This window comes from Hemicordylus capensis, chromosome 2 (assembly GCF_027244095.1).
Source record: "Hemicordylus capensis ecotype Gifberg chromosome 2, rHemCap1.1.pri, whole genome shotgun sequence".
NCBI classification, from domain to species: Eukaryota; Metazoa; Chordata; class Lepidosauria; order Squamata; family Cordylidae; genus Hemicordylus; species Hemicordylus capensis.
In genome coordinates, this window is record NC_069658.1 from 239,661,509 (window position 1) to 239,684,525 (window position 23,017).

The following is a 23,017-nucleotide window of genomic DNA, read 5'->3' on the forward strand; positions in this document are numbered from 1 at the left end:
GAAGACTGACAGATTATAGCCCAATAGAGACATTCTGTTGAACACTCATATGAGTGTACAGTATGCACAGGAACAGATCTGTACACAGGTACAGTCATTCACATGTTATGCTGACATCTTTTATATCATGCATTTGATGGGGCCGTACCCAGATTAACTTTTAACATGAACGCAGATACAGTCATTCACACAAACACATGTATGAGTATACAGACATCCGTATACTCATACAGCATTATCTCTAAATCGAGCTTATGTTGCATTCTTTCCTTACAGAATGAGTGCAAAGAGCATTTTAAACAAAATCCCATTAAAGTTTTAACTTGAACAGATGACGACTCAAACTGGTTTTTAGTCAATTTATTACTTTCCAAGCATGCAAATAACTCACTTGTATGGAGGCAGATTGCATACAGTTGATGGTTCAAATGGGGATGACATCATAGGAGATACATTACTGCAGTTGGAGAACATAGGAAGCTACTGTATACCGAGTTGGACCATTGGTCTATCTAGCTCAGAATTGTCTACACAGACGGGCAGCGGCTTCTCCAAGGTTGCAAGCAGGAATCTCTCTCAGCAGTATCTTGGAGAAACCAGAGAACTTGAAACCTCCTGCTCTTCCCAAAGCGGCTCCATCCCCTGAGGGGAATATCTTAAGAGTGCTCACAGGTGCTCTCCCATTCAAATGCAACCAGGGCAGACCCTGTTTAGCTAGGGGGACAAGTCATGCTTGCTACCACAGAGCATGCTGGCTAGTGATCCATTAGGTGAAGGGATGGTGGTTTTACTAGTGACTTTCCCAGTAAGGACTGAATAAGCCTTCATGGTAAGCAACAAGAATTAATCTAAACAAGCAGGCAAGGCTTCTTGCTGAGATGCCTCTGCAAACCAATCTCTGGTACCCTGATTCTGAGTTTGATTTTGATCAGGCTTCATGAGTTGATTTCAGCTTACACACACAAGTTCAACGTTCCCTCTAACAGGGATTCCCAGATGTTGTTGACTACAGCTCCCAAAATCCCCAGCCAAAGGCCACTGCAGCTGAAGATGCTGGGAGTTGTAGTGAACAACAGCTGGGAATCCCTGTTAGAGGGAACAGTGCACAGGTCACTTGATTGATCTAGGAGGAGATTCTCACGATCAGCAAAAAGCGAGTTAAGGGAGCCTAGCCTGCTTTTTGCTGATCGTCTGCTGCCACGTGAGCCACATGGCTCCTGGCAGCAAACCCTCCTAATTCCCCTTCCCCTTAGCTGAGGTTAGTGGAGCGAGCGCTCTGCTAACCCCGTCTTTGTAATCGTGTATTGCCACGGGGCAGCTCCGCGCCATGACAACACACTAGCAGACCCCTGCTGGAAGGCTGAAGCAAGCCTTCCGAACCTGGGGGTCTCTCCAGGCTGCCCTGCGCGCTCATGCGGGTCATCCTGGAACTTCTGGGGCCGTGCAGCCCCCAATCCCCACAGCCCCTGCCGGCTCTGACGGAGCCGGCAGTCGTGTGGGCAGCCGATACGGCCACCCAGGGCTGCTACCCCGATCGTTTGCGGGGAGAGCGGGCTAAGCCTACTCTCCCCGCAAGCCTCATTATGGCGAGTCTCACTGATCAAGAGTCTCACCTCATTGACTCATTCTAAGAGATTCCTCTAAAGATAACTGCTAGGGAGGCTAATTCAACAATAACATGATTCTCTACTATGCATGCAATCTAAGCATGATGCCCTCTTGGCAACACCCTGGAATTGCTAAATTTCACTAGATTTCTAGACTGAATATAAAGTCCTAATAATCTAGCTGCTGTCCTGCAGCTAACTACATTACAGCAGGTTTTCTTCTTTGGACAGAAGCAATACTGCTCCAGTCGTTGGTTTTGTGAAGGTTCTTGCTGCTCCTTGAGTGCTTGTCTTCACCTCAATCTCGTGTGTTTTGCCGTCATTGCTGGGGATGCCTCTGGCGATGACTCCCGTGGGCCAGGCATTGCGACCAGTCCTGTCGTCTCAAAGCAAGGGGATGCCCTCATGACAACACAGTGAGTAAATGCTTGGAGCCCTTTCATCATTATCAAGAGGAATCCTATTCTCCGAGGCATCTGGCAAATCATTGCCACCCCATTCTCTACAGCTTAAATGGCTGCTTCCAATATTTTACCTAAGTTTTATTCTCAAACCTTTCTTGCAAAATGTGGGGTTCAGCCAGATGCACCCAAGTTACACATGCCACTGGAAAGACGGTTTTAGCCATTTCCTAACTCTTCTCAGTGCCTTCTCTCAACTAGCTCTACCAGTCTAAAGCTAGTGAGTGCTTATGCATATGAGGGAGGGAGGGAGACAAAGAAAAAAAGAGAGAGGCAGAACAGAACATGGGAGAAAGAACATCAGTTGGCAAAACAGAATGGATGGAAAGGCAAACTTTAGAGGGGAAAAGATGTCCTGAGTCTTGGCGTTTGATCACAGAAATCCAAGACACGAAATCCAAGACACGGCACCACTGAAAAATCTGTTCCTTTAATGCCTTTAATGATCATGTGACAAATTTAATGGATTTGTCACATGATCAAACCCTAACTCAGTGACCATACCAAGTAAAGTTTAAGTTTTATTCAAAGACTTAAGGGATCCAATATTGTAAGTGTGGCAAAAGGTTCCCCTTCTGGCAGCTTGGGGTGTTTTCAGGCTTCTTCAAAAGGATTCAGGAAAACAACGAAGCAAAGAGCAAGCTACTTAGAGTATAGTTGGTAGATTAAGCATATATGTTTAAAGATAGAATACTACAGATAGAATGTTTGAGACTTAATAAGAATGACTGTTGTGAAGGAGAGGAGGGAAGAGAGAGGAAAGAATTTCTAAGAGCAAAGGTGTCTTGGCCAATTGAGCCAAGAGGGGAGAAACAAAAGAGAAATGTCCTAGAAGAAAAAGGAACACATAAGAAAACAAAGGGAAGAAAATCTGCTGCTTTCTTGCTGGCTTTATGTTTGAATACTCCTCTCCTCCTTCTTAGACCCTTGTTACACCCAAGATTCTCATTGGCTGTTTGGGTTCTCCATTTCCATAGATATTAGAAATCTAATATTCTGTTTTCATCATGGCAATCTGGATCCATCAAAAATCCAATACCCCATTTTTGACAGGGCTTATTAATGTTTAACCCCCACCCCCACCCAATTAACTGCTACAATCTTGTAATTCTTCTTCACCACTTGATAAGTTACCAGATACCAACTTGACAAGGCACAGGTGGAATGAGCCTTTAACTCACATACATACCAAGACCTGTGACTCCACAATATATTAGTTGCCTAATCTTCAAGCACTCCTTGGCTATATGGTACCAAGCTGTGCCTCTCGAAGGGCCTTTCCTTAAGGAGAGTTAGCATGAGTATGGCTCTCTGCTAGAGTTTTCATAGTACACAGCAAAATGTTAGATTTCCCCGTTTATTTCTCTTCATTTGGTTTAGATCCTGGTCCCTATTCAGTACAAGCGTCCACAGGCTTGCATAGCCAAAAATTAGGCCAAGGTAATATGTTAATAATTGGATATGGAATTCTGTACTCCACACCAAGCTCCTTCTGCATCCTGAGCAGTTACATGCTTTCTACCCTGTGTGAAGGCTTCGATGTTTAGTAAGGTTGCTGCTAGTAGTGAAGCTCTTTCCACATTCTGAGCATTTATATGGTTTCTCCCCTGTGTGGCTTCTTTGATGTACATAAAGGTTTGAGCTACTCACAAAGCTCTTTCCACACACTGAGCATTCATACGGTTTCTCTCCTGTGTGGATTCTGTAATGTGAAGTAAGGCATGAGCTCTTCTTGAAACTCTTTCCACACTGTGAGCATTTATATGGCCTCTCATCTGAGTGGGTCCTTTGATGAGCATTAAGCTCTGTGGTGCTCTTGAAACTCTTTCCACACACTGAGCACTGATACGGTTTTTCTCCAGTGTGGCTTCTATAATGGCAAATACGGGCTGTGCTGCTGTTGAAACTCTTTCCACACACTGAGCACTGATATGGTTTCTCTCCTGTGTGGATTCTTTGATGGATAGAAAGCTGTGAGCTCTGCCTGAAGCTTTTTTCACACACTGAGCACTGATATGGTTTTTCTCCAGTGTGACTTCTATGATGGCAAATCAGGCTTTCGCTGCAGTTGAAGCTCTTGCTACACACTGGGCATTGATATGGTTTCTCCCCTGTGTGAGTTCTTTGATGGGAAGTGAGGTCTGAGCCTGACCTGAAGCGCTTTCCACACTGTGAGCATTTATAAGGTTTCTCCTCTGAGTGGGTTCTTAGATGGGAATTAAGGTATGCAGTGTTCTTGAAGCTCTTTCCACACACTGAGCATGGATATGGTCTCTCACCTCTGTGAATTGTTAGATGTACATTAAGGTTTGCACTGACACTGAAGCTTTTTCCACACACTGAGCACTGATAAGGTTTCTCTCCGGTGTGGATTCGTTGGTGGAAAGTAAGGGCTGCAAGCTGCCTAAAGGTCTTTGCACACACTGAGCATGAATATGGTTTCTCTCCTGTGTGGATTCTTTGATGGGAAGTAAGGCTTGAACGCTGGCTGAAGCTCTTTTCACACTGTGAGCATTTATAAGGTTTTTCCTCTGAGTGGATTCTTTGATGAGAATTAAGATATGCAGTGTTCTTGAAGCTTTTCCCACACACTGAGCATTGATATGGTCTCTCTCCTCTGTGAATACTCTGATGTACATTACGGTTTGCGCTCCGTCTGAAGGTCTTTCCGCATACTGAGCATGGATATGGTTTCTCCCCTGTATGGATTCGTTCATGGCAAATCAAGCCTTTTCTGTTATTGAAGGTCTTTCCACACTCTGAGCATTTAAATTGTGTTTTCCCTGTGTGCCTTGTCTGATGTGTGCTAAAGCTTGGCTCACCAGTTGAGATTTCTGCATGTGGAGGAACTGCATTCCTTTGGTCTCCTTTGTGATGTTCTTGTCGGAGCAGAATTTCAGGCAAGTCAGTCCCTTCTGAAGACAGGGACTTATGTTTTGTTATGTTTCCAAACTTATGTTTTGCTTCAGCTTTTCTCCTCCACATTTCACCCTTTTTCTTACTCTCCCGCTCATCACCTGCAAGAATAAGGGGAGAATCCTTGTGAGAGACAAACACAGCCACATATCAGGGAGCAAACCCAATTAACTCGGCTATGAATAACAGGATATAAGAGACATCATGCAGAGGCAGACCCCGCCACAAATTAGAGTCGCTGTCAGTGATGATGATCTGGCAGCAGAAATGCTGGAGGGCAGAGAACGTCAGAAGCTTAAATTCCCCATTTCAGTCTTCAGCATCTCCAGTTTTAGGAGCTTAAAGAGCAGGGCCAGGAAGACATCTGTAGGACTTGAAAGGTTCCTGCCAGTCAAAGGAGATACTATTGGGCACAATTGTGCAAAGACCAATTCACAGGTTAGTCCGCTCAGTAAGGCATTGCACAGTCATTTCCAGCCTGAGTTTGGACACCAGTGATCCATCTTTATGGCATCCCCTTTTCCCAGTTGGCCAAGGACCCACCAGATATTCCCCATTTGATATGTCTGAGAAAGGTTCCCGTCCCACAACTTGTGGGCTACCTGTTGATCTCTCCTCTTCCTCAGAGCTCTCAGCAAACCGTCCTTCCTCTTTTTCCAGCCAGAAGGTGAGGTCAGGATTGGAAACCAGAAGTCCTTCTTGGAAAGGAACAAAGATAAGAGAGACTTCAGACACTTTGGGCAAGAACAAATATTCAGAGAATCTCTCTGAATCCTGTCTGAATCCGCGCAGCCCGCGAACTCCCCATCCCCTGCCGGCTCCGTCACGGAGCCAGCAATTGTGTGGACGGCCGATCAGGCTGCCCAGGGCTCCCGCCCTGTTCGTGTGTGGGGAGAGCAGGCTTAGCCCGCTCTCCCTGCTTCTCTTCCCAAACCGGGTTTCACTGATCATGAGACCCGGCTCAGGGTCTGGAAGAGTACATTACCTGAAAAGCTAACTCATCAAACCAGGTTAGCAGGAAGAGTAACAAAACAAGACAAGTTTTTGAGAATATGTTTTCCATTTATAATGGAAATTATAAGGGATGGTGAGTTTGTAACCCACCATCCACTAAAATCAAGTTTTGGAATAACATTCATTCTTGAATTTTGTTTTCAACTGTCTCTCATTAAGTTGTACCTGCATGCTCAGCAACCAACAATCTCAACACTGGACTTGCGTATGCCCTCAAATGGCTCTCAATTTCTGGCTTATATCTGAGTTTTTCTTATTCATCCTTCCCCATTGCTACACAGTTTTTACACATGTGTTGTATTTGTTGAAATAAAATAAATTAAACTGGTAGAAAGAAAGAAAGAAAGAGAGAGAGAGAGAGAGAGAGAGAGAGAAAGAAAGAAAGAAAGAAAGAAAATAAATGCTACTCACTGAGCATGCTACAAAGAGGAAGACAAGGTTGGAGAAAGAGCCAGGAGTTTAATTCTTAGCCACAGAACAGGGAAAGGGTCTCTGCTAACTGAGCAAAGTGGCACCTTGTCACGTGGCAGCTCTTGTATTGAGCAGGGGAAAGCAATGGTCTTTATTCAGCCCAGAACAGCATTCTCCTGGGAGCTAATCTTGGTATGTGTTGTGTTGTGGATCCCTCCCACGAGATGACTTTCTACACTTCAGTATTTAGATTTGCTGAAAACTGTACAGTGTCAGGAAGATGCAGGATGGGGAAGCCTCCAGTTCAGGAATACATTGCTTCCTGGGTCTTTGTTTCTCATGGGGATATTGTATTAACAATTACAAATAATAAGAACTCAACCAAGTTTCTATTAAGATCCTCATATACTTATACAATATCTACTAAAAGCCTTTATAGAAGATAAACACAGAAAAAGTGGGATACACCAACAAAGATTTGACTACTATAATCTCAGATTCCCGACAAACTAGCACTGTGCTGATTGCGAGAAGAAGGGGTGTGCGTGAAACACGTTTTGTGTTCTGTTCCGTGCTCAGAATGGAATGCGAAATGTGTGAAATGTTCCATCAGAACAACTCTGTTACATTGGAATGGACCAAACCTGTTCTAAGTGCCATTTTGGATTCTAAAATGCCACTCAAAATGGGGTTGGAATGTTCCACCTCGGAGCGAGTTGTTTTATTCTGAGCTCCGAACAGCCCCCCCCACACACACACTTTTAGGGGTATTCTGTTCTGAACTTGGAACCCCCGAATTGGCCCATTTTGCACAACCCTAGTGAGACTCCCCTGCATGAGACAAGTGGCTTACGCATCCCTCGTGAGAAGCAGGCCATTGAAAAACCATCAGGTTCCAGTGACTAAGGTTAGAGGAAACAAAGTCATTTTTGAAGGCCTCAGCTGAATTAAATGACTAGGGATGTGCACAAAATGGATTTTCCATTTTGTTTTGAGCTTGAAACAAAACGCAAAATCCTAGAAACATTTTGTTGAAACGTATGCAAAGCTGTTTGACCAGGCCAGTTGGTAGGCCAGTGGTCCAAGGCGAGCCAGCATGCTACATTTGGGGCAGAGACCTGGTCTGCCCACTGACCTCAATCGGTAGACCAACAGCCCTCCAAAATGGCACTCAAAACACGCAAAACCTTTTGACAAGAAATGGGGTGATTTTGTTTCAAGCTTGAAATGGGTCCTTTATTTTAAGGGTGTTTTGTTTCGCGCACAGCATACTCAAAACGGCCCGTTTCAAGCTCAAAATGTTTTGCACAGCGCTACAAATGACTAACAGAACAAAAGAATTATTGCAGTCTTAATATGCATGCTAGTGTATGTGGTTGAGTGTTCTGTGTTCAGATAAATACTAAAAAATAAATAAATAGTATTTTCTTCTGGATGTAAACTGCTTCTAAACTATTCCAGCTGGTTTTTAATAATAATGCTCCCAGTCAGAAAGAAGTTCCCTCTTAGACCATCACGTTGCCCCCAAGGTAGAGCAAAGGCCTTATCTGTTGAACAGCAGCAGCAGCAGCAGCAGGAGCAGGAAGGTCATCAGATGAGGGCTAAAGCATCCCTATAGACCTGCTAGCTGAGAAGATGGAGGTGTTTTACCCATTATCTTTATATATATCCACACTTTGTGGGCTCTCATTGGAATAGCAATTACATTTTTAAAGAAGAAAATTAAAATAAACTAATCCTCCATGGAATATGGACTAGTCAGTATCATTCAAAGTGATATCCTGACACTGCACAGACACAGACCAACAATACCTGAAATTCTTGTTTTCTCAATCTATCCACTAAGAAGCAGGAGTCTTACCCAGAAAAGCCAGATGCCCAGAAGTCTCCTCCATGACTTCCCTGTGCAGGGCTCTTTGCTCTGGATCCAGCAGAGCCCACTCATCTTCTGTGAAATGCACAGCCACCTCCTCAAAGGTCACCAGACCTTGAAAAAAGGAGGCCATTGGACCCTGAAAGAAAAGAAGAAAGCAATTTATCTTCACAGGTGATGCAAGAATCCAGAAATATACTAGATCTGAGAAGACTAGAATTTCCTCTGCTAGACACAGAGATTCCTCGGTGGCATCCAAAGCCTCCTTAGTGGGAAGCTCGAACAGAAGCAGATGGACAGAGGCAGGTTTCTCCAGGCCGTAGGAGATGTGGAGAAACACCCAGGGTTGTCCTCTGCCCATCTCCTCCAGTCATTCTTCTCTTACCTGATCCAATGATGGAGCAGCAACTGCATCCCCTCCATCAAAGAGAGGAGAAGGCATGGAATGAGACACCAGGGTCTTTTTGCTGCCTAGGAGGAAGACAAGGGAGGTGGGAAGACGTTGGATCCCATTAGCCACCTGACTGGGTTGAAGGTGCTTCTTGTCATTAAACCACTACATGACCTGGGCCCTGCATACCCCAGGAATCACTTTCTCCCTCACCCCTAGTCATTAAGCTCACCTGAATAAATAAAATCCAGTTTCAGGATTTCACCTGGCTAAATCCTAATTGGAACCCCATTAAAACCCCAGGAAACATAAGCAGCAGGTTAAAATATTAAGCTCTCTCTTAAGGAGAAAGGGCCTAAATCCTTTTGCTGAACAGATTCTGAATAATCGTTCAATTTCTAAGCATTGCTTTGAGCACTTAACATTTCTGAAATATCAAGCAGTGTAGTATTTCTTCACATTGTCAGTTCTCTTGCTTCTCTGAAAACCTCTTCCCTCCTAAGCTCTTAGCCATAATTCAACATGCTGGTTTAGCCATATAGCATAAAGTCTTCCAGAATTGAAACTATTTTGAAACTAGGAGAAGGGACTGAAGAAACAAACCCTTAACCTCACACAGGCTAAAGAGGCCCCATGAGATCAGCCATGGATTTCAGATACAGCAGATACAGAAAGAGGCCAAGACAGAACAGACTCCATCAGTCCTTACCCAGTGAGGTGGCACCTTGATCATGCTCCTGTTTGATCTCCCCAAAGAGTGGCCTCCCTCTTGTGTCCAATGGACATTTCTCTGCCTCAGAGAAATCACCTGCCATTTCTGCTGTGAGTCGCTGCATTGGAAGCCACACAAAATCCTGGTGAGGGAATAAGAAGAGGGTTTAGGAAAGATTTTTAAATTTTTTTAAAACATATTTCTATACTGCCGAAAACTCACGTCTCTGGGTGGTTTACAACAAGCAAACAAACAAGAAGCTTGGGGGTACTACTGGACCCGGCTCTGCTTTTGGAAGTTCAGGTGGAGGCGGTGGCCAGGGGTGCCTTTGCACGGCTTCGGCTGGTGCGCCAGCTGCGTCCCTTTCTCGAGAAGGCAGATCTGGCCACGGTTACCCACGCCTTAGTCACGTCGCGGCTGGATTACTGTAACACACTCTACGTGAGGCTGCCCTTGAAGAATATCCGGAAACTGCAGCTAGTGCAAAACGCGGCAGCGAGGGTTTTATCCGGAGCTGCCCGTTGGGAACATATCAGCCCCATTTTGAAAGAGCTGCACTGGCTGCCGGTTCGTTTCCGGGTCCAATTCAAGGTGCTGGTTTTGACCTTTAAAGCCCTAAACAGTTTGGGCCAGGGGTATTTGAGGGACCGCCTGCTCCCAAGGGTTGCTGCCCGCTTGACGAGGACATCTGAGGGGGCCCTGCTCCGGGTGCCGACAATGAGGGAGGCCCGGCTGTCGTGCACTCAGGACAGGGTCTTCTCTGTTGCTGCTCCTAGACTCTGGAATGCTCTCCCAGTGGCCATTCATTCTTCGGACTCCATCATGGCTTTTAGAAAGCTTGTAAAGACTTGGCTTTTTACCCAGGCTTTTACATAATTGTTTTTACTGCTGCTTCGGTGTGTTATCTGTTGTATTGTTTTTATGCCTGTTTTTATGTTTTTAGCTTGATGTTTTTATTGCTTTTTATTGTATGTTTTAATTTTTGTAAACCGCCTTGGGGTTGTTTTTTAACGAAAGGCGGTATAGAAATGTAAAAATAAATAAATAAAATAAAAAAGAAGTTAAAACATTAGTTAAAATAAATGACAATAGAAAACTTAAAACAGTAGTTAAAACAGAATAAATGATATAGTAAAAGTTAAAACATTACAACAATTTAAAATTTTAAAACAACATTTTAAAACGATGCTAAAACGATGCTCTTTATTTAGCAGGGGGAGAGTAACTGGCCCTATCCACCCCCAGCACAGTACCTCCAATGACTGTTGCTGGTGTCTATTTTGTGTTTTTTTTAGAATGTGAGCCCTTTGGGGACAGGGAGCCATCTTACTTATTTATTATTTCTCTGTGTAAACCGCCCTGAGCCATTTTTGGAAGGGCAGTATAGAAATCGAATTAATAATAATAATAATAATACAAACAATATTTAATTAAAAGCTTGGGTGAACAGGTGCATCTTTAAAGACTTTAAAAAGTTGTCAGAGATGGTGGGCTCTTATTTCAGCAGGGAGCGCATTCCAAAGCTCTGGGGCAGCAGTGGAGAAGGTCCATCCCCAAGTAGCCACCAGACAAGCCAGTGGCAATTGCAGATGGACCTCTCCTGATGATCTCAATGGGTGGTGGAGTTCATAATGAAAAAAATGTTCTCTTAAATACCCAGGGCCCAAGCTGTTTTGGCTATTTCAGAGGCAAAAGAGAGTTATTCTAGCTTGTTATGGCTTCCAGAGACTAGGAAGGTTCTTTTTCCTGAGGGAGGACAAAAACGAAGCCTACAAGTTGAGGGTCACATGATCCAGCCCCCCCCCCCCACACACACACAGAGTACCATCCCCAACAACTCCCCCTACCTCTGCCTTCCTTTCCTGCTGCTGCCCACTTGCTCTTCTCTGTTCTATACTACTTTACCCCATTCAGACATTGCATTGTATAGTGCTGGCATCTATGCACATGTGCATGTTTTTGGTAAATAACTGTACATGCATTTCTTTTAAAAGTGTAGCTGGGAACAGGAAGTGTACAACTGTGCACTAATTGTAACATCTGGATTCAAAAAATGCAAAAGGTAGAAACGTACTGATCATGGGACCTTCAGGATTAGCAGAGAGTGGAAGGCAAGGAGTTCCACAAAGCCAGTGTCAGGGGGAAACTCATGGGTGGGTCAACCCTATCTCCTATGGGGTGAATGCAGGGATCTTTTGGTTTCTCTTCTCAGCCCCCTACTCCTACAATTAGTGGCTCCTTCCTTGCATTTCGTGTGTGTGTGTGTGTGTGTGTGTGTGTGTGTGTGTGTGTGTGTCATTTTGCTCCATGGAATCCTCAAAACTCCAACCATATATACTTCAATCTATCCAAATGCAAAGGAAATGTTCTGCTGTAGTGCCCTGTCAAGATCTCTGCTGCCTTAGCAGGAAAAGAGAGGGAGATAAGCTCCCTGATTGGCCTGTTGCAAAAGATGCCCCAAGCTCCCTCCCTGTGGGGCAAAGCCAGGAATCAGTTTTATTTGTGTATTTAGAAAATGTATAAGCTGCTCTTTCACAAACTGAGAGGAATTTATTTACAAGCTCTAAAAGCACTAATCAACACTGTGCAATGACAAGATGTGGCGATGGCCACCAATCTACATGGTTTCCAAAAGGGATTAGCCAAATCCATCATGAATACGGTCATCGAGGGCATCCAGCCTGGATAGCGGTACATTTCCATCAGGATCACAGCGGGGCGTTGCCCTAAACCCCAGGGGCGACTGGCTGGCAAAGGAAGGGAGAGGGAGTCTGGACTGGACGGGCAACTGGCCTGATCCTGCAGGGCTGCTCTCCTGCTCCGACCTACAGGCTACCCTCCCGCGAATGCTACCCCACCCCTCAGAGGCTGGGAAGGGGAGGGCGCATATCTGCTTTCTCCCGTTGCTTTCCCCCACTGGCTCCTTCCAAGGCCCACCGCTCCCCTTCTCCTCCTCCCTTGCATCGGCTTCTCTCCCGGCTCCGCCGCCTCCCCTACACCCAGGCTGGACTCTGCACTCACCTGCTGGCCTTGCAAAGGAGCAGCTGCCACACAGACAAGCTGTAGAGAGGAAGAAGAGAAGCAAAGGCTCTTTTTCGGGGGGGGGGCGGAAGTGAGGGCGCCGATTCGGAGAGGTACTTCCAAGGCACCACTCTAGGAAACTAGACTCTCTCTCTCTCTCTCTCTCTCAGGTTAACCCTTCGATTGAACTTTTCCTCCCTTGCTCTGCAAGAGGCGCTTTACTAATCTACACTCTGGATTCGTGAATCTCGATTTCTCCGGCTGAGTTCCTTGCTCTGCTGCCTTGAACCGTCCTTGGTCCAGAGGTGAGCAGGGGGAGGCTCTTCAGCAGCTCCTCACCAGATCTCCCATCATCATCATCCCTACTTGAAGCTGGCTGGGATGCTGGGTGTTGCAACTTGCAGTGGGTCTTGGTAAAATCCAACTGGATCCCAAAAGCAGTGGGATGTGTTCGAGACATTGGAGAATAATATGTTAGCATTGGAAGAGTTCCAAACTTTTATTGAGCCCTTCAAGGCCAAAATGGAATAGAAGGGCCTGGGCCTGCAACAGCCTGGGCTATTGAGTTTTTATTAACCCCTTCACAACCCGTAACAGCCCCACTAACATTTCCTTTTAAGTGTGCAGTGTTCTAGCTCCAGAAGGCACACTAAGTGGCATTGTTTTTCCATTATGCTTGTCTCTCATATGTATTGACCAAGGTCTTTCCCTACTCTGCATCCCAAACACAGTGGGATGTGTTGCAGACACTGCAGAACAATAATATTGTCACACCACTGTTTTCTCTAATTTTTTTCCCCATCTGTGTGCGGAATGATTTTGCTTTGGGCAGCAGTATCAAGGCAGTGTGCGCACACATGCATTCAGAGTGGGGCCTTCCTGATTCAACCTGAGTGGAATCTAAAATTAACTGAGCGGACATCAGAAAACGTGTGAGTGCACACATGTGTGCATGCCTTAGAGCAGGGGTGTCAAACTGAGGCCCTCCAGCTGTTGATGGCCTACAACTCCCATCATCCCTGGCTACTGGCCATGGTGACTGGGGATGATGGGAGTTGTAGGCCAACAACAGCTGGAGGGCCACAGTTTGACACCCCTGCCTTAGAGGGAACAGTGTGTCACACATAAATAATTCCAATATTGCACTTTGATCAGCCCCTTCACCCAGACCCCACTGAAAGCTAGGACACACAGTCCATATTTACTAAACCAGGAAAATCGGTTTTGCCCACATTCCTACCTACCCCCAAGTTCAGAGGTAGTGGAAGGCCCCTGAATTTCAGCTGCAGGTGAACAACAGGAGAGGGGCATGCCTTAATCTGCTTTTGAGCTTCCCAGAGGCATCTGGGGTGGGGGGGCTGCTGAGGGAAACAGGATGCTGGACAAGAGGGGCCTCATCCATCAGGGCTCTTAGGTTCACTTATATAGCAACACAGGAAGCTGCCTCATACTGAGTTAGACCATTGGACCATCTAGCTCAGTATTGTCTACAGTCACAAACTGGCAGTGGCTTCTCCAAGGATGCAGGCCTGCATATACTTTATAACCCTGTTGGTTACCAAATCCTTGTGTGTAAATCTTGGTCTATATGATGTACAAACAACAACTTTGTATATAATTGTGCTTTGGTAACGTACTGTATGCTTTGGTAGTTTGTTGGTTCAATTAAAAAATGTGTTGTCCTATCTTGGAGATGCCAAGGAGGGAACTTGGGACCTTGTGCATGCAAGCAAGCAGGTGCTCTTCCCTTGCAATTGTTTTAATGAAACCGCCTTGAGATTGTTTTAATGAAAGGTGGTATACAAATTTAACAATAAAATAAATAAATGCAAACCAGGGCAGACACCCTGCTTAGCAAATTCATGCTTGCTACCACAAGACCAGCTCTCCTCCCTAGGCCATCTAACCTGGTCTATATAGCAATAGCAATAGCACTTACATTTATATACCGCTCTATAGCCGGAGCTCTCTAAGCAGTTTACAATGATTTAGCATATTGCCCCCCAACATTCTGGGCACTCATTTTACCAACCTCATTCTGGGTACTCATTTTACCGACCTCGGAAGGATGGAAGGCTGAGTCAACCTTGAGCCCCTGGTCAGGATCGAACTTGTAACCTTCTGGTTACAGGGCATCAGTTTTACCACTGCGCCACCAGGGGCTCATATATGACTCCGGATCACAGGGATTCTGTGCAACTCCCACAATCCACATCTACAATAGCCTTTTGGCCATTGTGGCTGGGAATGATAGAAGTTCTACAATCTACAACAACCTCTGGAAGTTTTTCAAACGGAGCTTTTAAAGCCCTTTAACTCACATCTCCTCCAGAATGGAGTGGGTAGGGTATTCACAGATGGGCCAGATTTACTCCGAAGTCCCTGGTGTTATCAGGGAGCAGTTCACACACAATTCAGGTTTTTCACTGTGCATTAGAGTGGCAGCGGCGGGTGGGCAGTGGCTCATCTGCCCCTTAAAGGAACCACCTCTGCCTTCCTGGGTGTGCACGGAACCAGTTTGTGCACATCCCAGGTGTCTCGCTTATGTCTCTTTTAGATTGTAAGCCCATTAAGGACAGGGAGCCATTAAATTTATTTATTTATTTATTTATTTAATATTATTATTATTATTTATTATTTTTACATTTATATCCCGCTCTTCCTCCAAGGAGCCCAGAGTGGTGTACTACATACTTGAGTGTCTCTTTCACAACAACCCTGTGAAGTAGGTTAGGCTGAGAGAGAAGTGAGTGGCCCAGAGTCACCCAGCTAGTTTCATGGCTGAATGGGGATTTGAACTTGGGTCTCCCCGGTCCTAGTCCAGCACTATGTAAACCACTTTGGGAACTTTTGTTGAAGAGCGATAATATAAATATTTGCTGTATTCTTATTTGTATTCGTAATCCAATTTATATCTGGGGTTAAAAAATCCACTATTTTTATTGGGTTTGGGGGGGATGGAACAACTTTGAGTTTGCAATAAAGCCTCCCTGTAAACTCGTGGTAACGCCTGCTGTGTGTAAAAGTGCTTGGAGTCTCAAGGTTAGGAATCTCTGCACTAGCATCCTAGCAATGCAGAAACAAGTCAGGCACTCTAGGCTGAACAGGACACTGGGTGGATGCTTGAAGTTGCATTGCGTTTATTTGTGACTTCTCACCAGAATGGTTCTCAAGGAAGTTCAGAATAATAAGAACCAAACCGCGGCAAAGTTTCCCAGATGTTGACAGACTACAACTCCCATCAGCCCCAGCCGCAATAGTCAAATACCCTCCAGCTGTTGCTGTTGGACTACAACTCCCATCACCCCCTACCACAATTTATGTAGCGCAAGCGAAAGAAAAGACAAAGTTAGGGAACCTGCAGCAAAGCAGAGGAGGAAAATGGGGACTACAGAAAGAGGAGAGAGAAATCCACAAGGAGTTGTATCGATTTGTAAACCAGACGTCTTTGGCTGCGGGCTGCCGGACTTTGTAGATGCCCCCTGCATGCCCGCGTGCAGACACACCACTCCTGTAACTCAGGCTGCTGAAAGGGTTAACAAATAACAACATTAAATAAAGAACAGATTATGGTGGGAAGCGACAGTGGGCGGCCCTATGCAAATATCTCGCCAACGGGGAGGCAGGAGGTCGTGGAACTGACAAGGTCCGAAGATTCCGCACGTTCGGAGATTAAAACCTCCGAGCAGGAGAGGCTGAACCCCAAGGCTGGAAAGAGCAGCATTTGCAGGGGTGTCTCTGGAGCGGTAGCAAGTGGGGTCCCGCCGGCTGCGGCGTCAGCCCCCTCGGGGTGCTGTGTGGCTCCTGGAGCTTGGGAATAATTCGGGAGGAATAGTGGTTAGCGCTTCGAAAAATGCTTGGCATCGCTTCTCGGCCTAATGGCTAAGATCAAGGTGAAGTCTCTGTTCTTATCAGTGTAATAGCTGATATGTCCTTTATTTGAGGACTGAATATTAACTGGATTTTTAGAGTTGGGATGTGAAGTGGGAGCTTGCTTCATTCACTCCAAGCATCAACCTGGTATTGCAATATCTCCAGGAATGGCGCCCTTCCCTTTGGGGAGAATATTGCTTGTTCAAAAATAGATTTTAAGAAAATAGTTTTTCCTTTTTGTTACTTTACTTTCTAATTGCTTATCGGTCTTAAAATACTTCTCTCCCGCAATTCTTAAGAGTTCTGTTTTCATTCAACTGTCCATGGTATTTCTTCTTTGTTTATGAAGCTGCTGGAAGCCTCATCCATCCATCTATCTATCTACATTTTTGGTTAATTTGACATTTTGTGAAGCAAATAAAATTCATAAACATATTGGCAGAAAATATAATTGTATATGCACACACACAACCATCATACTATAAGGACATGTTTCTAAAAAGTATAATGACCATTTTGTAACATGACAAACATCTTGGTGATTATTGGCATAACTGATCAGGGGAGGCGGTAAATAATTAAAGTGTCAAAATGAGAAATTCCAGAAGAGACCTGTGATTGTTAATGCTAATTTCCAGGATAACGCAGTTTCCTTCTTTGCTGCTGTTATTAGTCCAGATTTGATAAAGTCTTTATGCGCTTTTAACTGTATACCTAGCAGTGCCCGCACTGCATCAGACCTAACTATTGAGCCAAATTCTGAAAAAAAGCTGATTTAAAAACAAAACAAACAAAAAACCCACGACATAGGAAACCTTTCTCCCCCGTTCTCCGCATTTCCTCCACCTGGCATGCCCAGTTCTGCACGCCCAAGAGCCCAGCACTTCTCATGCAGATGAATCCCTTTGAAGGCGCCCCTAGGAACACTGGAAGCTGCCTTGTACTGAGTCAGACCCTTGGTCCATCTAACTCAGTATGTTCTACTCCAACTGGCAGCAGCTCTCCAAGGTTTTGGGCAGGAGTCTTTCCCAGCCCTACGTGGAGATGCTGCCGCCAGGGATTGAACCTGGGACCTTCTGCCTGCAAATCAGATGCTCTGCCATGGAGCTATGATCCCACTTACAGGGCCCACTCACACCTCGGATTAAAACGCTGACAGTGACTAGGAGTTGCAAGAGGAAATCAGGGAGGCATCAAAGAGAGGCAGAGCAGTAATAATGGGGGACTTCAATTATCCACACATAGACTGGGTAAATTCACAGTCTGGTAATGACAAAGAGGTCAGATTTCTAGATATGTTGAATGACTGTGCCCTAGAACAGTTGGTCTTGGAACGAACCAGAGAGAAGGCGACCTTGGACTTAATCCTGCGTGGCACTCATCAGGACCTGGTGCGTGATGTCAGTGTCATCGACCGTTTAGGGGGAAGTGACCATAGTGAGATGAAATTCAGCATATATGCAGGGAGAGAATTACCAAGGAGGTCTAACAAAGACACTTTGAATTTCAGAAGAGGAAACCTCCAAAATGAGGAGTATGGTGAAAAGAAAGCTGAAAGGGAAAACCAGGAGAGTCACTTTGCCCCAGAATGCATGGAGTTTACTCAAAACCACAATAATAGAAGCCCAGTTAGATTGAATACCCAAAAGGAGGAAAGGTACCACTAAGTCCAGGAGGATGACAGCATGGCTAACAGGTAAAGTCAAGTAAGCCATAAAAGGGAAGAAGACTTCCTTCATAAATTGGAAGGCCTGTCCAAATGAAGAGAACAAAAAGGAACACAAACTCTGGCAAAATAAATGCAAGGTGGCAATAAGGAAGGCAAAAAGAGAGTTTGAGGAACATTTAGATAAAGCATCAAGGGGAATAACAAAAATTTATTTAAATACATCAGATGCAGGAAACCTGCCAAGGAGGCAGATGGACCATTAGACAATGAGGGAGTGAAAGGGATTATTGAGGATATGGAGGTTGCAGAGAAGCTAAATGAGTTCTTTGTGTCTGTCTTCACAGCAGAGGATACTGAGCATATGCCTGTTCCTGAAACAGGCTTTTTGGGAATGGAGGCTAAGGAAATGAGTCAGATAGAAGTGACAAGAGATGATGTTCTAAACTATCTGGAAACATTAAAAGCTAGCAAATGGCCAGGGCCGGATGGCATCCATCCAAGAGTCCTCGAAGAACTCAAATATGAAATTGCTGACCTCCTTGCTAAATATAGAACTTATCCCTACAATCTGGTTCTGTACCGGAGGACTGGAAAGTAGCAAAAGTAACACCGATTTTTAAAAAGGCATCCAGGGAGGATCCAGGAAATAACAGGCCAGTTAGCTTAACATCCATTCCAGCCAAATTGATGGAAAGCATCCTCGGGGATAAAATTGTAAAGCACAAGGAACAACATGCCCTACTGGGAGAGAACAAGAGTGGCTTCTGCAAAGGGAAAGTTTGCCTCACAAACCTTTTGGAGTTCTTTGAGAGTGTCAACAAGTGTGTGGATCAAGGTGATCCAGTTGACATAGTATACCTGGACTTCCAAAAAGCTTTCGACAAAGTTCCTCATCAAAGACTCCTGAGGAAACTTAGCAGTCATGGGATAAGGGGACAAGTACATGTGTAGACTGCTAACTGGTTGAAGGACAGGAAACAGAGTGTAGGTATAAATGGACAGTTTTCACAATGGAGGGGAGTAAGAAGTGGGGTCCCCCAGGGATCTGTACTGGGACTGGTGCTTTTTAATTTATTCATAAATGATCTAGAGGTAGGGGTAAGCAGCAAAGTGACCAGATTTGCAGTTCATACCAAACTCTTTTGGGTAGTGAAATCCAAAACAGATAGTGAGGAGCTCCAAAAAGAACTCTCCAATCTGGGTGAGTGGGTGACAAAATGACAAATGCGGTTCATTCAATATTGGCATATGTAAAGTGATGTACATTGGGATGAAAAACCTCAACTTCAAGTATACGTTGATGGGATCTGAGCTGTGGGTGACTGACCAGGAGAGGGATCTTGGGGTCATGGTGGACAGCTCGTTGAAAGTGTCGACTCAATGTGCGGCAGTTGTGAAAAAGGCCATTTCTATCCTAGGCATCATTAGGAAGGGGATTGAAAATAAAACAGCTAATATTATTATACACATGTATGGTACAGCCACACCGGGAGTACTGTGTACAATTCTATTCACATATTTTAAAAAGGACATACTGGAAAAGGTGCAGAAGAGGGCAACCAAGATGATCAGTGGTAGGGATGTGCACGAACCGGTTCGGAGGCCATGTTGGAGGCCTCCGAACCGGTTTGGAGCCGGACCGGTCTGGCGATCCGGCACCGAGGGGGGGTCTACCTTTAAGGGCGGGGGGGTAGAACTTACCCCTCCCGCCGCTCTTCCCCCTCTGGCGCTGCAGTTTAAAGCAAAGTTTTTGGGGCAGCAGCGTTCCTCGGAACCATTACCCAGAAGTCTCCGTAAGAGCAGCACGCATGTGCGCGTGGCAGCGCGCGCCTGTCGCCGGCACGTGCGTGTGACGCGCGCATGCGTGCTGCTCTTACGGAGACTTCTGGGTAACGACGGGGGCAGGGGCAGCAGCGAGGAACGCTGCTGCCCCAAAAACTTCGCTTTAAACTGCAGCGCCGGAGGGGGAAGAGCGGCGGGAGGGGTAAGTTCTACCCCCCCGCCCTTAAAGGTAGACCCCCCCCTTGGTGCCGGTCCGGACCGATGCACATCCCTAATCAGCGGCCTAGAGCACCTTCCTTATGAGGAAAGGCTACAACACCTGGGACATTTAGTTTAGGAAAAAGACGACTGTGGGGAGACATGATAGAGGTCTATAAAATCATGCATGGTGTGGAGGAAGTGGATAGAGGGAAATTCTTCTCCCTCTCACATAACACTAGAACCAGGGGTAATCTCATGAAATTGATTGCCAGGAAATCTAGGACCAACATAGAGGTACTTTTTCACACAACACATAATAAACTTGTGGAATTCTCTGCCACAGAATGTGGTGACAGCCAACAACCTGGATCGCTTTAAGAGGGTTTGGATATCTTCATGGAGGAGAGGTCTGTCATTGGCTACTAGTCGGAGGGCTAAAGGCCACCTCCAGCCTCAAAGGCTCTGGGTACCCATTGCAGGGGAGTAAGGGAGTAACAGCAGGAGAGAGGGCATGCCCTAAGCTCTTGCTTTTGGGCTTCCCAGTGGCATCTGGTAGGCCACTGTGTGAAACAGGATGCTGGACTAAATGGGCCTTGGGCCTGATCCAGCAGGGCTCTTCTTATGTTCTTATATCACTGGAAAGTTTTCCATCCTTTTTTTACATTCCAAGAAAGGGAGGGGGGAAGTGACGTATAACACCGATTAGATTGCAGAGAAGCTGAATTAGTTATTTGCATCTTTCTTCACCGCAGAGGAGACTGACCATATCCCTCTCTGGAACTGAGCTTCTCAGGCTTGGAGGCTGAAGAACTGGGCCAATTAGAGGTGACGAGAGAGGATGTGCTAAACTGTCTTGGAAAATTAAAAATTAACAAATTACCAGGACCATATGGCATCCACCCAAGAGTTCTGAAGGAATTCAAATATGGAATTGCTGACCTCCTAGCAAAAATATATAACTTGTCCCTACAGTCAGGCTCTGTACCAGAGGACTGCAAAGTAGCTAACGTAACCCCGATTTTCAAAAAGGGACCCAGGAAGGATCCAAAAACTACAGGCCAGCCAGCTTAACTTCTGTGCCTGGTAAATAGACAGAAAGCATATTTAAGGACAAAATTGTTAAACATATAGAACAGGCCCTGCTGAAGGAGAACCAGCATGGCTTCTGCAAGGGCAAGCTTTGCCACACTAACCTTTTGGAGTTCTTTGAGAGTGTCAACAGGCATGTGGATAAAGGTGATCCGGTTGACATTTTATACTTGGAGTTCCAAAAAGCTTTTGACAAATTTTCCCACAAAAGGCTCTTGAGTAAATTTAGCAGTCTTAAGAACATAAGAACAGCCCTTCTAAATGAGGCCCAAGGCCTATCTGGTCCAGCATTCTGTTTCACACAGTGGCCCACCAGATGCCTCTGGGAAGCCCACAAGAAAGAGTTGAGGACACGTCCTCACTCCTGCTGTGGCTGTTCTCCTGCAACAGGTATTTAGAGGCATCATGCCTCTGAGGATAGCCACCTGACTAGTAGCCACTGATAGACCTCTCCTCCATGAATTTGTCTAAGCCCCTTTAAAGCCATCCAAGCTTGTGGCCAGCACCACTTACTTACTTAATTTATTTATTTATATTTTATATCCTGCTCTTCCTCCAAGGAGCCCAGAGCAGTGTACTACATACTTCAGTTTCTCCTCACAACAAGTAGGTTAGGCTGAGAGAGAAGTAACTGGCCCAGAGTTACCCAGCAAGTATCATGGCTGAATGGGGATTTGAACTCGTGTCTCCCCGGTCCTAGTCCAGCACTCTAACCACTACACCATGCTGGCTCTCATGGCACATCCCATGGCAGAGAATTCCATAGGTCAATTATGCACTGTGTGAAAAAGTACTTCCTTTTGTCGGTCTTAAATTTCCTGACCTTCAGTTTCATCAGATGGCCCCTGACTCTAGTGTTGTGAGAGAGGGAGAAAATTTTCTCTCTGTCCACTCTCTCTACCCATGCATAATTTTATGTACTTCTGTCATGTGTCCCCATTGGCCTTTTTCACTGCTGCTGCACACTGTGCTGACACTTTCAATGAGCTATCCACCATGACCCCAAGATCTCTCTCCTGGTCAATCACTGACAGCTCAGATCCCATCAGCATATATGTGAATTTGCAGGTATTTGCCCCAGTATGCATCACTTTACACTTGCTTACATTTAACTGCATTTGCCATCATTGCGCACTTACCCAGTTTGGAGAGATCCTTTTGGAGCTCCTCACCATCTGTTTTGGATTTCACTAGGCTAAATAGTTTAGGGTCATCTGCAGATTTGGCCACTCCGTTGTTTACCCCAAGTAGATCATTTATGAATAAGTTAACATAAGAACATAAGAATAGCCCTGCTGGATCAGGCCCAAGGCCCATCTAGTCCAGCATCCTGTTTCGTACAGTGGCCCACCAGACGCCACTGGAAGCCACAGGCAGGAGTTGAGGGCATGCCCTCTCTCCTGCTGTTAAAGAGCACTGGTCCCAATAGTGATCCCTGGGGGACCCCACTTCTTATTTTCCTCCATTGTGAAAACTGGCCATTTATTCCTACCATTTCCTGTCCTTCAACCAGTTACCAATCCACACATGAACCTGTCCCCTTATCCCATGACTAAGTCTTTGCACAGGAGAATCCCTCTTGTCTTGGACCTATCAAAGAGAAGGTTATTTACCCAGCTGGAGGCTAGGGGGAAAGAAGGTGGAAGGAGTGGGGGCTTTTGGGAACAGGGACAAGCACTGGGTGATTTTGACAAACCAGGAACAGGACTGAGAAGTCAGGGATCCGGGGGTGCCCCACCTGAGGCCGGCCAGCAGTTCTTGGACTGCGACTCCCATCATCCCCTGCTGCTAAGATTTTTTGTTGCTTGGGAATGATGAGAGGTGCGACCGGTCAACAACAGCTGAAGAGACTCACGTGGGTCAGCCCTTGACCAGGGACTCTTCTTCTTCAAGGCACAAGGGAGGGGGCCAGCTCGAGAAGCCCCGGCCAAAGAATCCTAACCAAGTGCGAATCCCCCCGTCTATGCACACGGCCTCCTCTCCTGGCCATGCACTCT

At 45.7% G+C, this 23,017-nt stretch overlaps 1 protein-coding gene and 1 non-coding gene across 4 annotated transcripts; one reads left to right on the top strand and one right to left on the bottom strand.

Moving 5' to 3' along the window:
- Window positions 1-345: 345 nt before the first annotated feature.
- On the bottom strand, window positions 346-23,013 carry LOC128347491 (zinc finger protein 883-like). 3 transcript variants are annotated; one of them, XM_053302316.1, is made up of 6 exons: window positions 22,876-23,013; window positions 9,383-9,527; window positions 8,668-8,753; window positions 8,271-8,421; window positions 5,587-5,682; window positions 346-5,085 (listed from the first exon to the last, which is right to left on the bottom strand). In XM_053302316.1, exons 2-6 carry the CDS (start codon window positions 9,507-9,509, stop codon window positions 3,587-3,589), a joined length of 1,959 nt encoding a protein of 652 aa, XP_053158291.1. In that variant the 5' UTR covers window positions 9,510-9,527; window positions 22,876-23,013; the 3' UTR covers window positions 346-3,586. The 3 variants fall into 3 exon arrangements, with proteins under 3 accessions (XP_053158291.1, XP_053158292.1, XP_053158290.1); XM_053302317.1 differs by lacking the exon at window positions 22,876-23,013 and adding an exon at window positions 12,407-13,199 and having other exon boundaries at window positions 5,587-5,679; XM_053302315.1 differs by lacking the exon at window positions 22,876-23,013 and adding an exon at window positions 12,407-13,196.
- On the top strand, window positions 16,269-16,460 carry LOC128348342 (U2 spliceosomal RNA). The gene has a single exon (XR_008318091.1). It is a non-coding gene; the product is annotated as a U2 spliceosomal RNA (small nuclear RNA).
- Window positions 23,014-23,017: the final 4 nt, after the last annotated feature.

Bases quoted from the DNA above. Each gene is read 5' to 3' on its own strand.
- LOC128347491 (XM_053302316.1), bottom strand. From the start codon at position 9,509: ATGCAGCGACTCACAGCAGAAATGGCAGGTGATTTCTCTGAGGCAGAG. The intron at 8,754-9,382 runs GTAAGGACTGAT...TCTTCCTCCTAG, and splicing joins TCAAGGTGCCACCTCACTGG to GCAGCAAAAAGACCCTGGTG. The intron at 8,422-8,667 runs GTAAGAGAAGAA...CTTTTCTTTCAG, and splicing joins CTGCTCCATCATTGGATCAG to GGTCCAATGGCCTCCTTTTT.